Source organism: Psammomys obesus, unplaced genomic scaffold (genome assembly GCF_907164565.1).
Source record: "Psammomys obesus unplaced genomic scaffold, mPsaObe1.curated_primary_1811, whole genome shotgun sequence".
NCBI lineage: Eukaryota > Metazoa > Chordata > Mammalia > Rodentia > Muridae > Psammomys > Psammomys obesus.
Window position 1 is genome coordinate 9,468,656 of NW_026596109.1, and position 16,514 is coordinate 9,485,169.

General features: G+C 52.1%; 1 protein-coding gene across 1 annotated transcript in view; it reads right to left on the minus strand.

Annotated features, from left to right (window-relative positions):
- Positions 1–16,301, minus strand: part of Mroh7 (maestro heat like repeat family member 7) — a 35,286-nt gene extending 18,985 nt beyond the window's left edge. Inside the window, exons 1-11 of the mRNA XM_055628963.1 lie at positions 15,194–16,301; positions 11,729–11,793; positions 8,862–8,945; positions 7,561–7,640; positions 7,215–7,344; positions 5,588–5,683; positions 4,807–4,911; positions 4,585–4,720; positions 1,623–1,735; positions 609–785; positions 44–198 (exon numbers count right to left, since the gene is read on the minus strand). Coding sequence (XP_055484938.1) covers positions 44–198; positions 609–785; positions 1,623–1,735; positions 4,585–4,720; positions 4,807–4,911; positions 5,588–5,683; positions 7,215–7,344; positions 7,561–7,640; positions 8,862–8,945; positions 11,729–11,793; positions 15,194–16,301 — 2,249 coding nt within the window. The remainder of the gene's footprint in view (positions 1–43; positions 199–608; positions 786–1,622; positions 1,736–4,584; positions 4,721–4,806; positions 4,912–5,587; positions 5,684–7,214; positions 7,345–7,560; positions 7,641–8,861; positions 8,946–11,728; positions 11,794–15,193) is intronic.
- Positions 16,302–16,514: the final 213 nt, after the last annotated feature.

Consider the following 16,514-nt stretch of genomic DNA (forward strand, 5'->3'; position numbering starts at 1 on the left):
GAGGTGTAGAAGATGGATGAGATGTAGGAGCCTTGCTTGGTACCTGTCCAGTGGCAGGGGGCACATGAGCAGAGCCACCACAACCTCAGTCATGAAGGAGCTGGCCAGGAAGGAGATGGGCAGCAGGGCTACCTCACGCGCCCGCGGCTCCTGTATGTGGCTCAGTTGCATGTAGATGCCCTGCATGATTTCTGGGATCTGGAGGTAGCCACGAGCAGGTACCAGGAAAGGTCCATTGGAAAAGCAGAGAGAAACATGAGGAGCAATGGGCGGATGGACGAAGGACATAGGGTGGAGTAAAAGGGGACCAAAAGGGCAGGGGAGAAGGGCACAGTGCAGGAGAGAAGTGGGAGTAAGATGTGCAAGGGCCTGCTGCTCCCCTGCTCACTCCCCTGGGAGTGAGATAGCCCATTTTTGCTGAACTTCCCACTCCTACTAAGCCATCTCTCAGGGTTAGTACATACTCCTTCCTAGTCTAGTGCTCAGCTCCAACCCTGTCCACAGGCAGGCAGGCAGGCAGGCTATCCAAGCATAAGCAGGCTCCCAGGGGTGGGGGACTCTCCCAGGCCTGGTCATATCCTCCAGCTTCTGCCTCCAAGAGGCCTTACCACCTCCATCGCCCTGTGGCGGTACCACTCCAGCACCGAGCTGAGCATGACCTCCGAAGCCAGCTGCATCATCTCCCCGGCGTCCTTCCCCTGGGCTTCTGAGATGTCCTTCAGGCCTTCCAAGGCTGCTAGCAGCAGGTCCCTTACCTGATGGGGCCCCAGGAAGTCTCCAAATTCCTGAAACATAGGTGCAGAGATCTTGAGGCTGCTAAGTGGTGCAGATTCCCCAAGACATATATAAAAACATAGACTCCACCCAACTTGCAGAGAGGGTCAGTGCCAAGCACCGCAGACAGTCTCTAAGGTTGAACGTTAGAGCTACTGAAGAGGAGCTCAGAGTGACAGACAGGCACCAAGGAGCCTCCTGTAGCCACAGCTGCTTCAGAGGCTGTGGACTGGTGAGCCCGGGAACTGGAGACTAGCGTGAGGAGAAAAAGCAAGTCTCTATCTTTAAAGTAAGAAAAACAGCAAAGGAAAAGGAAGGAGAGGAAGAGGCAGAGGAGGAGGGGGAGGAGGTGGTGTAGGAGGAAAAGAAAAATGAGGAGGAGGTGGAGAAGGAGAAAGAGGATTAGGAGGAAAAAGAAGAGGAGGAGAAGGGAAGCAGTGGGAATATGGTCCCTGCACCCACAACTGGCTGGCATGTACCTTAGAGAAGAAAGTCATGGGCTAGCCCAGTACCTCTCAACCTTCCTAATGCTGTGACCCTTTAATACAGTTCCTCATGTTGTAGTGACCCCTGGCCATAAAATTATTTCGCTGTCACTTCATAGCTGTAATTTTGCTACTGTTACGAGTCGTAAATATCTGACATGCAGCATATCTGATATGTGACTCCCAAAGGGATCTCGTCCCACAGGTTGAGAACCACCGGGCTAGAACGTAGAGAAGGGAGGAGGGCACCCAGGAAGGCTGGGTGGCCGGGGGAGGCATCCTTCCTAGGATACTTCCCAGTGGCCTTCCTAGCAGCAAGTCCGTCTCCCTCCCGTCCTGGCCTGGGAGACTGCAGGTAGTTACCGCAATGACACGCAGAATGTTCTGGCACGGGCTGACAGGGTTGTAGGGACCCAAGAAGTGCTTGTTGTTCTCATAAAGCTCTGTCTTGTTGGTCTCTTCCTTGTCCTTGGTCCCTGCAGGAGAAGGAATTACCTGAGGAGCCCAGACCCCACCATTGCCTTAAATTGTCAGTTAAGCCCATGTCTCCCACACAGTCCATTTTCATATAGTGGTACCCAAGTCAAGAAACAACACAGGCAGCATCCCAGAAGCCCCTCCTCTGAGACCTCTCAGCACCCAGGGCAACCACTGTTCCAGTTTCTGGGCCACTGGGTAGAGTTCTTTGCTTTTGAACTTCTCATAAATTGGACTCACGTAAACTGATCCCTCGGGTCCGGTTCTACCCTGCAGCACCCGGCACTTGCTTTCATTCTCAGTGTGGTACAATTTTCCATGCTGGGAGGGCCCGTGGTGTGCATGCCTGCCTTACTTGGCACACGCCTCCGGCTGCTTCCAGCCCTCCTGAACAGTGCTGCTGTGAACACACAGCACATCTCCCGGTGAATATATCTACACTCCTGCCAGGGATGTGCCAGGCACAGTGGGCCCAGGCTCACCCTCCCAGGATACAGGAGACAGCTTCCCAGCCCTGTTTCCACCAGCACCGTGTGAGAGTTCCTGCCGCTTCAGCCCAAGGCATTATCTGTTTCATTTTGTTATTGCTATTCTGATAGGCAGTGGCTTCTCTTTTTTTTTTTTTTTTTTTTTTTTTTTTTTTTTTTTTTTTTTTTTTTCTTGTTTCCTTTTTTCTTTTCTTAAGACAGAGTCTCACTATGTACCCCTGACTGGTCTGGAACTCACTCTATAGACCAGGCTGGCCTTGAACTCACAGAGATCCACCTGCCTCTGCCTTCAGAGTGCTAAGATTAACGGCGTGCGCCCCTATACTTGCCTCCCTCCGCTTTCAGTCCTGGGATGGAAGCCAGGTCCTGGCTCACTCTAGACAAGGACTCTAACCACTGAACACCCATAGCTTTGCAATACAATTTCTGGGTCAAGCTGCTTCTGTGTTGGGAGCGGCGTTTTTATTTGGTTGGTTTACTGTGGCTTCTGTTTGGTTATGTTGAGACATGGAGACCCACGTGATTGAGGCCGGCCTCTGTAGCTGACGATGGCTTCAACTCCTGATTCCCCTGCTGACGCCCCACCCCCAGCGCTAAGATTACAGTTTCATTTGCACTAGTCCGTTTCATTTGTTTTTAGAGGCAGGATCTCTAGTCCAGGGTGGCCTCAAACTTTCCATCCAGTGCCGGGATTGCCGGCATGTGCCATCAGGCCTGGCACCGGCGATGGCATTTGAAATGTGTCTGCCGTTTTTGTTCCCTCTCTGCTTATCACCTGGCTCACTCTTGTGTTTTACTTGTTTGCTTTTGCCTATTGTCTGTCTCTTGACAACCAGAAGGTAAGCCAAAGGAAGGAGTCCTTATTGAATCTCTTCTCAAAGCTGTGTCCCCAGAGCTGTGCCTGGCACACAGGCCCTCCAGATCTTCTGTAAATGGAAACCCATTTGGGGTCTCTGCCCTCCTCAGAGCCAGGCCCGAGTCCTGCTTGGATCCACTCAATCTACACAAGGCCTGAGCACAAGAAAGGATCAACAGGGCAGTGTGAGTGCATAAAGCATGCTCTGTCAGCAGAGAGGAGCTGGCGCTCTGGAAGCAGGCAGAGCCAGCTCCAGCCCTAGCCTGTGCTTTCCACAGACTGCCAACCCAAGCTAATGCCCTCCTCCTCAAGAGGCAGTGTGGCCTGGGGCTCTCCCAAAGAATTCAGGGCGCTCAGCTCAACCTGAATTGCAGCAGGACAGATCATACTCAAAAGCATTAAAAATGACTCATTGTCCACCCGAAATGAGATTAAACTGAACGACCTACATTTTCAGCCATGCTATGCCCACCTCAGAGCTGATCAGCATTGTAGCCTACCTTTCACCCACCATCTAAGGGTCATGAACAGCCTCAGGTCAGTGGAGGAATCACTCAGGAAATGCTAGAAATGAGAAAGAGCGGGGACCCCAGACACACCCCAGAAGTGGGAGGGGGGGAGGATGAAGACAGCTCCATCTGACAAGTGCCTATTAATTAATGTTTCAAAAAGCTATGAATTACTCTCTACTGTAACCCTGGGCCGATGAGGAAATCTAGGCAAGCCAAACGCTTGCCTGAGGTCACCCAGCTGGGAGTGTCAAGAGCCAAGGCCAGGTCTGATATGCAGGCCACTCTGCCTCCAGAGTCAGGGGAATCTAAGAAACCAGCCAAGGTTTCGTGGTTGAGGAAGAATCAGGAATTAGGAGAAAGTCGGGCAAGAGGCCGGAGGCAGTTGAACTGGGCAGCCCCGGGAGCAATAGTTTCATGCCATCTCGTGGGCTCCCTAAAATTTAATCTCAGGATGTTCTCACATAGGACCTGGCCTTCATTAGCTCCCAATGCATATCCACCAAATAAGGCCGCATGCCATCCCAGGGCTAGACATTGGAAGAACAGAGAACCTTTGCCTTACCCTCATGGTATTACAGTCTAGTAGGAAAGACAGACAAGCTGTCAGGACCATCATGTGTAAGTACACGTGGTACCATGGGAAGGAGAGCTTAAGGCTGGGACCATACGGCAAAGTTCACCCATGGAAGGACAGCTTCCATCAATACAGATCTGTTGCCCAACATGGCAGGGCATGCCCGTAGCCCCAGGACTTGAGAAGCTAAGACAGGAGGAGTAAAAGTAGGGGGCCAGCCCAAGCTCTACAGTAAGACCCTGTCTCAGAAACAAAACAAACGTTAAAAGTGAAGGCTAGTTTGATCTCTGCTCCTGGTTCTGCGGAGACTGGGGGCCCCGATCCCCACCTGACCCTTGCTGCCTGCGGCCAGCTTCCCACTGTCCCACCGTGCTCCCCTCCCCGGCTGTGCAGAGCTAAGGGCCTGACTTGAGCATACGTTTCTGGAGAACCAGGATAGTGTAGAGGATCGTGATGCCGTCCAGAGCCTCCCGGCCGATCTCCTCATCAGGATCCCCGATTCGAAGGAGCAGCCTCCCCAGCAGGAAGCCCAGCATTGGGAACCCCGAGGACATCTGTCGGTAGAGGGAGACTGTAGCCACACCGCAAGCAGAAGGCTGAGAAGGGTCACCGGAGTGTCCGCCCCTCCAGGGACACTCACAAAGAAAGGCAGGGTCACCAGCATGTGGTTCAGCACGGAGACGTTGCTGTTCACAGCCCGTGCTCGCTCATGAGCCTTCCCAGAATTCATCCAGGGCCCCAGAGGCTGTGGGGACAAGGGAGAGACTTCGCTGCCATGGGCTACCAGCCCCCGCTGCTTGGTGGGTAAGCCAGTGATCTGCAAGAAGCTTCCGGAAGAAATAAGAATGCAATTTGTCACTGTCCTCCCTCCGGCGCCTCCTCCTCTGGAGAATCAACGACAAGACAGGGTTTGAGCTGAGACTAGAACTCAGAGCAGAGGGAGGGGCAGAATCAGTGAAGAGATGAAAGAGGAAGAGACAGGGAGAAGGACGGAGAAAAGGGGTGGGGCTAGAGCAGTAGCCACAAGGGGGTAGCTGTGGGGGCATCGTGGACAGTCAAAGGACAGGGCTCTAAAGCCTGTCGTTCCAGGTACACAGGAGGCTGAGACAAGAGGGTCAAAAGTTCAAGGCTATACTGGGCAAGTCAAGGAGACAAATGTGTACAAACAAACAGTTAAAAGCCGGCTATGGGTGTAGCTCAGTGGTAGAGAGCCTGCGGAGCAGGTGCGAGGACTTAGGTCTAATTCCCAGTATCACCAAAAACGAAACAAAGTAGCAAAAGTCAGGGAAGCAGAGTACTGGCTCAGGATGCCCTCCTAAGTCCGAGACACACCATAGGGTTCGGACCGCCCACTTCTATGCGCCCCTTCCCTGTTCCCCTCTCCCTTCCTCCTCCTCCTGCCCAGCCTCCAGGCCCTGCACCTCCAGGATGCTCTTCAGCCCAGCAGGAGTGGGGTCTTCAATAAAGAGGGCATTGAGCAGCTTCTGCAAGGAATCCAGGGTCTGGTGGTAAAGCGTCTGTGGACAGAAGGAAGATGGAGCTGCTGGGGGCAGCCCCAGACTCCACCGGGGTGGGTCCAGAAGGAGGACGCACTTGGACACACACAAGCTGCTTTCCTGCCTCCCCCCCCCCCCGCGCCCCTGTCTCGAGCCAGACGAGGGCCTGGTCATCTGAGCACCCTCTGTCATTTTCGTCCTTAAGTTCCTCTCCTCGTTTTTTTACAAATCCAGGAACACTTGTTGCAGGGCAAGGAACAGAGTGTTACAGGCCAATTCTCCGAAGACTGTTGGGGCTGCCTCTTGGCTGAACTGTTACTTCTAGACCCATGTAGATCCCCCAGTTACCCTTAGGGAGGCCATCTCCTTGCTGCCCAGGCTCCCACTCCTTTGGCCATACCACGTTGATTTCTGGTATGTACAGGCAAGGCTGAGCGGTGCTTTCAAACTGCTCTGCGAAGACCCTCTCTTTCTTACCTCCTGTCCTTCTGCTGGCTTCCCAAGCCTATGCCTTGCGTTGTCATTGTCCCATTGCTGATTCTACACACTCTGGAGCCAGTGGCCCACCAGGCAAGCCTAGAGCCAGCTACCCCCTTCCTGCCCATTGCTGCCGCTTGTTGGGCACCACTGCCCTCTGCTGTCAGCCCTTGTAACTACAGAGGGCTGCCTGCTGCTTCCTCAGCACAGTTCCTGGCCATTCCGTTGGGTCCTCTCTGCGCAACGGCTTGAAAATCCACAAGCCAGAGGTTATCTGTCTGTGTGGTCTGACCCCTACCAGCTCTACAGCTTCTCCTCAGGGTCTTTGTCTCACCCTCCAGGCTCCAGCCACACAGACTCTTGCCATCCTGGCAGATGGCATGGGTTCTGTATGCCACCCTCTTTCTCTAAGCCACCTTCCTTCAGGGAACCATGTGCCATCCTCCACGTGCTGTACTCTTTTGGCACTGACCACCCCTGAGGTTTTGCATTCAACTGGTTCTTCGACAGCATCCATCTCTCCCACCCTCACACCTCCTATGAGACTACCATAGTGTTCTGGAGGGGGACGAGGTTAACACCTGCTGAGTGAAAGGGTGGCTGAGCATCTGGGCTCCCTCTCACTCAACCTCCTGCCTGACCCTAGCTCTTCTTGCCTCCCATACGAAGCACCCCTCCCTTCCTGGCTCTACCCACCTCCGGGAAAAATTCTGCAGAGACTTAAAGATGCTTGCTGAACCTCCTTTGGGGTTCTGTTTCTCCGGGCCTTTGCCCAGTTTTCCCCAGTCTTCTTCCATATGGCCCAGCATCCTTAGTAGTACCCTCCCACCCTGGCCACTCTCTATGACCTTGCAGCGTCGGTGAACAGAGTCCTCCTAAGGAGCCACCAATGGCAATAATTCACTCACTTGCTGAATAGCCATCAAGCAATGGGTTCAGATGGACACAGATGAGGTGAGTTGCTCTAGGCTACACAGCCAAGGAGTGGGGTGGGGGGAGGCTGTCTCCAGAAAGCCCCCGCTTGTCCCCGTGAGGACGTCCCAAACCTAAGGGCCCGCCAGGAGGGCCAGCTCACCTGGATGACTTCCGCCCTGGCCTCGTCCTTCTCCTGCATGCTCTGCACTGAAGGCAGCGGGAACACGCTCCGCAGGCAAGTGTTCACCAGGTCCGCCCTCTCCCGCACGCTTAGGGCGGGCTTAGTGTGGCTGCGAGAGACGAGGTGTAAGGCACGGAGTGAGGAAGGGCCCAGGGAAGCAGGGTGTAGGAGAGCACCCGACTCAGCCCAGGCCACGCGAGATTTGGAGCCACAAGGGGGCAGGAGGAGATGGGAGCAAGGGTGTGGAAGAGGCCTGTTCCATGGGTACTGGGCAGGGGGAGAAGGGGCATGGGAGAAGAGGGCGGAGCTGGGAAGAGAGAGCTACCTCAGCTGGGTCAGGATCTCCATGGCTTGCCGTCGGGTGGGACTCAAAAGGGAATCCAGTGGCTCCTCCTGAATCTGCCTCTGAGGACCACAGAGCCAGTGAGAGGCAGCTGTGGCTGACTTCCGGGGTTAGACAGCAGGCCACGTGGGCCCTGGCCTAGGCACACTGTCCTGCTGGACAGGCAGGAGAGCAAGCTTTCTGCCCACCATCTCAGGACCATTCAAAACACTCTATGCCCTGATCTGTGGGTCCTGTATAGAGAGCTCAATGAGAGTAGTTCCCGGGGTTTGGGGCTGGGGGACCTTCTGCTTACTGACAGCTAAACCATGGGACTGACTCAAGTAAGGAGCTACAGATGTGGCCTTTGAAAGCTGTCCAATCAAATTCCTCAAATGTCCTCCTACTTTTCACTTTGTATCTAAAAACCTACACACAGTGGGGGGTTCAACCAATGTTAGCTAAAGTTAACTATCGAAGGAAGGAACTTTCTCTTTTTCCGCGCATTGTGTATAGGCAGACGTGTATGTAAGGTTTGTGTATGTGTGTTTACTTGTGTGTGTGTCCCTGTGTCTGTGTGTGTGCATGCGTGTGTGTCCCTGTACACATGTGTGCAGAGGCCAGAGGGCATCATTCTTCTGGAGCTATTCATCTTGGCTTTTGAGGCAAGGGCTCTCACTGGGATCCGAAGCTGATTAGTTAGGCCAGAAAACCTGTGTTTGTCTTCTCAGCGCTGGAATAACAAATGTGTGTCACCGTGACTGCTTTCCATGTGTGTTCTAGGGTTCAAATTCAGGAACTCTTTTCTTGTTAGGAAAACACTAACACGCTAGCCAGCCCCCCCTTAGCCCTTTCCTCTCTCTTTGAGGACCACAAAAGCAAATATAGCTGTACAAGCCTCCGTGGTTATGGTTGCCCAGCTCATCCTTATGGGTAACTAGAGGAGGCTGCCTTAGGGAACCCTCTGGAGTCGCCCATCTTCTCGGGGGAAGGATGGGCCGATGGTAACTGCCCTCAGCTGCACAGGCTTCACAATGGACTAGCCACTGGGCTATGCCCTCCCACCCACAAAGATGCAGGCATAATCACACCCATTTGTGAGATGGGAAGAGTGAGACTCAGAGAAGGGAAATGACGTTGCCCATACTCTTTCTCGGCGGGTGGGGCCAGTGAGAGCTGGATGGAACTGAGCCTCGAGTTCAAAGTGCCTGCCTCCCGTTCCTGTCCTCTTCCTAGCTCACTCCAGCTGTCTCACCAGTCAGAATTCCGCCCCAGTTCCACAGTCCCGCCTGTGGCTCCCATACCATCATCCTCTTCACCGTTGTCTCCTTTTCCCCTTTCATTTCCATCTTCTCTGGGTTCGTCTGGAAAGTGATTATGTCCTCTACCTTCAGGGCCGTGGAGGGCAGAAGCACTGAGTGAGCCTTTCACTGAGTCCTGCCCTCCATCTGGGCAGTACCCACAGCCTCTTTAACCACCCAGCACCAGCAGACCACCAAGGCTAGCTCTTCCCCAACCACCTAGTCCTGGCATTGGCCCATGTCTAGGTTTGGTTTCCTGTTGCTATGATAAAATACCCCAACAAAACCTGCCACAGTGGTGCACACCTTTAACCCCAGCACTCAGGAGGCAGAGGCAGGGGGGATCTCTGTGAGTTCAAGGTCATCTTGGTCTATACATAGTGAGTTCCAGGACACCCAGAGCTACGAAGGGAGACCCTGTCTCGGAAATTCCAAAGTAAACAAAAATGAATACCCTGAGAAAAGCAGCTTAAGGGAGAAAGGGTTTATTCTGACTCACAGTTCCAAGTACGGTTTCTTAGTAGTGGGGAAGTCACAGGAGAGAAGCTTTAGACTAGTAGTCACATGACATCCACAGTCAAGGAGCAGAGAGCAAGGAGTGCATGCAGTCGGGTGCTCAGCTCACTTTTTCCACTCCTGAGACAGTCCAGCAACCCTGCCTAGGGAATGGTTCTACCCACAGTGGGTGAGTATTTTTGACTCAACCAATGTAATCAAGATAACCCTTCACAGACATATACATATGATCTAAGCAATTTCTCTTTGAAACTCTCCTCCCAGGTGACTTGTTTGTTTGTTTGTTTTTGTTGGTTTTTTTTGAGACAGGGTTTCTCTGTGTAGCCCTGGCTGTCCTGGACTTGCTTTGTTAGACCAGACTGGCCTCAAAGTCCCTGCCTGCCTCTGCTTCCCCGAGTGCTGGGATTCCAGGCATGCACCACTGCACCTGGTCCCAGTGATTCTTGAATATAGCAAACTGACAAGACTAACTATTACGGCCCGAGAGAAGGGCCATGCCCCTGCAGGGGGTGTTTGGGTGGATGAAGACTAGTGAAAAATATTGATGGTGGGGGGGAAGGATGGCTCCTAAAGGCTGCATTTGGAGGACCAGACGTGAGGGGCTAATCAACTGGAGGAGAGCAGAAAGAGCCCCTATACCTCAACCTAAAATTCTACCATCAGCAACACTTTTTCTACGCCTTTTAGTAAGTTCCCATCATTTCAAGAAGATGAGATCGCATGAAACGAATAGCTTAGCTTTACAGAGAACAAAAACAAAAACAAAACAAAAAAAACAAAAACACCTTGCTCTGATTCAGAATATGGAAGGTTAATGGTGGCACAGGTTTTTCTCCACATAGCCCACCAGTGGAGAGAACCTCCTCCTGCTCTCTGGCTCATCTCACAAGTTGCTCTGGCCACCAAATTGTTCCTTTCTGGAACCCAGATGCCATGCTGGAAGGAAACCCAGGCTAAACTGAGGAGGAGCCTGGCAAGGAAGGGGTGATGGTGTTTTAGCCCACTCAGTGATCTATCTGTACAGTGCAGAGCAGGAGAGTCCCCCAAACTGAGCCCAGTCAAATCATGGTCAGAAGGTAACCCCTCAAATTCCCACCCCTCCCCCAGCACTGGATGGTACTGAGTGTCCCTGGGTTATTAATTGCAGTTTGGGAAGGAGGGGAGGATGCCAGTTTAGAATGGACAGTCAGAGACCACTGTTCACGTGAGCGGAAGTTTGGGCTGAATTCTGAACAACAAGGATAGAAGAAGAGGTCTGTTCCCCCAGGTTAAGATATCAGGTTTCTATTCTGTGCTCGGAATTGGGACTAGCACATGGCAGGGGCTTTGTCAAGCTTGCTGAATGGTGGCAGTGACAGCCTTCCCTGTAATGGCAATGACCTTGGGGCTGAAAGGGGCTCACTTCAACTTCGCCATGCCCGCTCTATAGATGGGGAGAGTGTCCTTGACTCCCAGATCCATCCCAACACATCCACGTTGGTATCAGGATCATGTTTGCCCCTACCAGCCTGGCCTTCTCTGCTGCACAGCCCACACCCAGGTTAGGCCTGATACTCAGTAAATCTACTTCTAGCCTTTCTGCCCCTTTCAGAGCCCCTCTCATATGTCACTCTGTTATTAAAGACTTTTATTTAGAACCTACTTTATGCCAAACACTGCTCTGCCTGCTGAAGGCTCAGCTATAAGACAAAGATTCCTGGGCTTATGGAAGACTCCAGTTGGAGAGACTGCTATGATTTGAATCTGAAAAGTCTCCCACATCCTCCTGTTTGGGCTACTGCATCCCCATCTGATGGTGTTATTCGAAGAGGCTGCAGCTCCTTTAGGAGGCAGGGTCTGAACTGGGGAAAGATGTCCTGGACATGGCCTACTTCCCGCCTCACTATCACTGCTTCCTGTTCAGTATCTGCTACATACTCCCTCTGTCACAAACTGAGCTGCTCCACCCTGCCTTCTCCACTGTGATGGTACCTGAAACCCTCTGAAACCATGAGCCAGAATGAGCCTTTCCTCCCTTACACCACTCGGTCAGGCATCACAGGGATGCAAACCAAACTAAGATGGAGGCGAATGAGCAACGCGAGGAGCTGGTGATGCCCAGTACATCAGAAAGCCCCGACTTCCCAGGAGGGAGAGGAGCTGCAGCCGAGGGGTGGACTGTGGTGACACAGATCTGTTGCCTCACGGCTCAGGAAGCAGAGACAGGAGGATTGCTACAAGCTTGATGCCAGCCTGTTCTACATATCAAACCAGCTAGGGCCACACACCAAGACTGTCGGAAAAGTGGAGGATATGGGGGGGCGGGGAGGGGAGAATGCAGGGGAAAGGGAGAGGAGGCCAGGAGGCCAGCATACCAAAGCTGTTCTGTTGTCATCATCTCTCTTCTCTGATCCACTGGCCTTTGCATCTTCTGAGGTTCCTGCAAGTCATGGGTTCAGTGAAAGAAGAGAGAGTAGAACATGGCATCCTCAGAGTGCTGTATCCCCATTTCTCCTCCCCTTGGCTTCCTCCAATCCTTACTCCCTCACTTGACCAACAAAGCTTGGGAAAATGTAAATCAGCGCGTGTCAGCACCACTGCCACCCAAAGCCTTCAAGGAAACTCCATGTCCTTAATCTTCCTGCCTGGTCAGTCTCCTTGTCCCCTTCCCCAGCTTTACCTCCCTCAGCCTCTCCTCCATCCCTGCCTCCGTCGACCCTGATCTCTGGGCAGGTGGTTTTCTCTACTCCAGCTACTGCTCCTTGCCTACACTCCCTAGCCATCACGTTTTCAGGCCTCACCTTCCCTGCCGCTCCTCACAGAGGCCTCTCCTGGCCTCCACGGTAAAAGGAAGCACATGTATCCCTTGAGAACAGCTTGTTCCTGTCCTTCAGGGTATATCCCATAGAGAAACACTTGTTACAGTAGCTAACTGCTGTTTTCCCAGCCCAAACCACTCACCCTTGCTTTGGGTGAAAGAGCATCTATCTTTCCTGTGGGTCCCTATTCCAAACTATTAGGTGAAACCTCGCCCATTCTCCTCTTCAAGGAGGGATGGGTGTGCAAGCCAAGCTTGACTAAGAGGAATGTGCCATCCCTCTAATACAGTGACAGGATCAGTGATGGGTACTTAGCTGAGGAGGGCCAACAAAAGCCTTCTGCTTAAGAAGACACTGGAGGAGAACAGATCTCTGCCGGAGGTTTGGGCCACCAGGGTCTGGGAGAGCTAGGACTCAAAAAGGATCTTGGCTGACCTTCCAGAGGCTGCTGGAGGGCTGAGCCACAGGGGAAGAGAACACAACTGGTACGAGACACTGGTTTCTAAATACTATTCTTCCCTGAAACCGACAAGGCCCCTGGGAGGAATGGCGGGATGAGCCTGGGATGTCTGATCCCAGGAAACAGAGAAGAGAGCTCAGAGGCAAATGGAGTATGTTGGAGGAAGAGGCATGCTTGCTCGGAGGAAGTTCTGCTGCTCAAAATAAGGAAATCTTATCAACGTAACTACTAATAGCAATGATAACTAACGATATAATGATGTTTATTAGCCCTTAAACAAACTAGGAAGCAGCACAAACAAATCCATAAATCGAAAGTTTGGGGAAGAGGGATAATTATGTGTTTTCAAAGCCCCTCACCACAAGGGAAAAACAACCCAGTGGAGAACCTCAGGCAGCCTGCTCATCAGGTGGGGGCGGACATCCGTCAAGATTCAGAACCATGAGCCGCCGAAGGGGGCGCAGTGAGAATGCCAGTCTGGCTGCCGTGCTATTTCTGCCAATGCTACAGGACCCGAATCTCATTATGAGGAACTGCATCCTAGGAAGAGCCAGCCCACAACCTTCATGCCTGAAGGAAATGAAAGGCAGGGAAGAGCAAGGACAGAACAGGCCAGACAGAATGTCGGTCAAGACTGTGACCTGGAACCCAAGCTAACAGTACAGTGCTGGGCGAGCAGGCCACACTTCAATAGGGTGTGAGAATTTGGTAGAGGGACGTATGAATATTAACGCCTTGTTTACGGCGGTTTTATATTTTGTGTTTGTTATTGTTAAAAGAAAATGTGATGAGAATTCAGGGTGATGGGCATCATTCAGCAGCTTACTAACAAGTGATCCAGGGAAAAGAAAGATTTTGATGATGTACTTTCCACTATTTGGTAAGCTTTTTTTTTTTTTTTTAATTGTTTAAAAAAAAAAAACGTTAAGGGGCTGGAGATGGCTTCTCAGAGAGTGCACCTGCTGAGTTCAGACCCTTAGCACCCACGCAAATGCAGGATGAGTACAATGGATTGCAGGTCATCCCAGGCTCAGAAGGCAGAGAGAGGACCCCTCGGTGGCTAGGTAGACCAGCTCGAGTGAGAGACCCTGATTCAATGAACAAGATAAAGAGCAATCAAGAAAGACTCCTGACGTCAGCCTCAGCCCTCAAAATGTGTGTTCACATGCAATGTGAACGGGCACACCCATACGCATTCACCACATATACATACCTATACAAAAACCAAAACCAAGCAAACAAACAAAAAAACATTTCTAGAGCTGGGGAGATGGTTCAGTTCATAAAGTGCCTGCTATACAAACATGAAGATCTGAGTTCGAATCGCCCCAACACACTAGCATGCACACCACGCATATACACACTCACATGAATATATGCATACAAACATACACACACAATATACACTTACCACATACATACAAATCACACACACATTTAGTCTGTGCCTACTCTATGACCACACTGTTCTAGGTGTACCTAATAAAAGTGAACAGAGTCAGGCACGGTAGCAAACGCCTGGAATCCCAGCACTCCATAGGCTAAGGCAGAAGAATCATGAGTTCCAAGCCAACCTCTGGGATATATAGCAAAATTCTGTCTAAATAAAAAAATCTCTTTCTCTCTCTCCTCTCTCTTTCTCTCTCCCCTCTGAGTAATAGAACCCCAGGTCTTGCACATGCCACTCAAGTATTCTATCACTTTTACATTAAAAAAAAATTTTTTTTTTTAACCAGGCATGATGGTTCATGCTCCTGATCCCAGCATTTGGTAGGCCTGAAGCAGGAGGATGGCTGAAATCTAAGACCAATCAACGCTACCAAATGAATTTCAGGTCACTCTGGGCTACGGAGTAAGACCCTGTCTTGGAGAAGAAGGGGAAGAGAAGGAGGGACAAAAGAAACAGGGAGAACACAAAAAGTGGGCAAAGGCTTTGGAATAGAAATTTCTCTGGAGAAAGCATAAAAATTATCCAGTCGGTGTACAAAAAGGCCCTCGACACCAGACGCTCCTCCACATCCTGGAAGTCAGCTGTTATTGTGGCTGCACTAGCTGGTTTTCTGTGTTACGTGACACAAGCTAGAGTCATCAGAGAGGAAGGAGCCTCAGTTAAGGAAGCGCCTCCATGAGCTCCAGCTGTAAGTCATTTTCTCAATTAGCAATCAATAAGGGAGGCCCCAGCCCATGGTGGGTGGTACCATCCCAGGACCGTAGTCCTGGGTCCTATAAGGAGGAGGCTGAGCAAGCCAGTAAGCAGCACCCCTCCATGGCCATCGCCTGGTGGAACACATCTTTGGTCCCAGCACTGAGGAGGCAGAGGCAGGGCATCTTTGTGAGTTCATGGCCAGCCTGGTCTACAGAGTGAGACCTTGAAAGGGGGGGGGGGAATCATATTACAGTTAAAGAAATTGACACCCAAGGAAGCTGAGTAGCTCCCAAGTCATACAGCTGGCCAAGGTGCTGACCAGAGCATGGTGATTAGCACTGTGCTGTGACTGCCATCTTGCCTCTCAGTTCTGAATACATAGTCCCTTCCAGGCTGTCTCCTCTCCCCTACTCACCTTCAGGGAGGCTTCGGAAGGCTGTGACACTCTGGAGGCCTTCCCACCTCCCCAGATTCTCCTCCAGGGGCATGGTGCGGATGCTGTTGTCCTCAGAATAGTCCCGCTGGCTGCTCAGGGTCAAGGTGGAGGTGTCACTCACCATGAAGCTGGAGTCCATGCTCAGGGACTCAGAGCCCAGGATCAGCGTCATGCAAGAAGATGGAGAGAGAGTGGAGTTGGGTGCTCGGGCACTCGAGTGCAGGCTGAGGACCTCGCTGGAGCCGGGAATCAGGCTGAGGTGTGAGGCCTGCCTGACTGTCACATTTAAACCAGACCTGGGCTGGCTGTTGGAAACTACATTGATGGACCCCTTGGAACCTGTGTTCCAGGGTATCCTCATGGCTTCTTTGGAAACAGATGCAAAAATAGTATGTGACGTTAGTGAGACGGCCTCACTTGGGTGTGGGACGATACCCAGGTTCACCTTGGAGGTGTTCTCAGAGCGCATGCGCTCCAAAGACGTGTTAGAGGGTAGAAGAAGAGGCACCTGGGAACCCTGCCTGGAGATGCTATGACTCCGGACCATGGCGTCTCTAGAAAGAGCCCTTACAAATAGGTTTGGCTCAGGCCTGGAAGGATTAGCGTTATTCTGACCCAAATCAAAAACCTTGCCTGAGAGGGACTTGGAGGCATCCTCAGAGCCTGGCCTAGGATTCTCTGGACTCAAAATAGTGGCCTGGGTAGAGCTGGGGCTTTTAACTGGTTGTGAGTCTGGGCAGAGAGTCCCTGCTGTGTCAGGCCTGGAGGTATGGTTCAAACTCTGGTCTGCGGTGTCCACAGAGCAGCTGTTGATCTGGATGGAGGATGAGGCCATGGCCACACTGGTGTTGGGGCTGGGGATGTCATTAGGCACTGGGCTAGGGTCCCCCTCTGGGTCAGGATTCAGAGCTGGATGAAAGACTGAAGTGAGAGCCAAGTCTTGTGCCGGGAGAGGAACAAGAGCCGGGTCTGGGGTAGGCCTAGACGTGGTGCTGGACATTATTCCTGGAACTTCACAGGAGTTGGGATTTGATGTCTTCTCTAGGTCTTCACGGAGAATGAGACTAGCTCCCTGACTCAGTGCCATGTCTAGCCTGGAGGCCTCTCAATGCCACTGTTCCTTCGCTCCAGTTGCTGACTGTGGGGTTCCCTGCAGCATTCCTGAGAGAGAAGAGGAGCACAGCCTGCTAGAACCCTGTCCTCTGGCCTCCTGTCATAGATGAGGGTCTCTGTTATCAGCCCCCCTTCCTAGCTCCATCACACCCCAGTCCCCTCTTCACAGTCTCCATCATGGATTTGA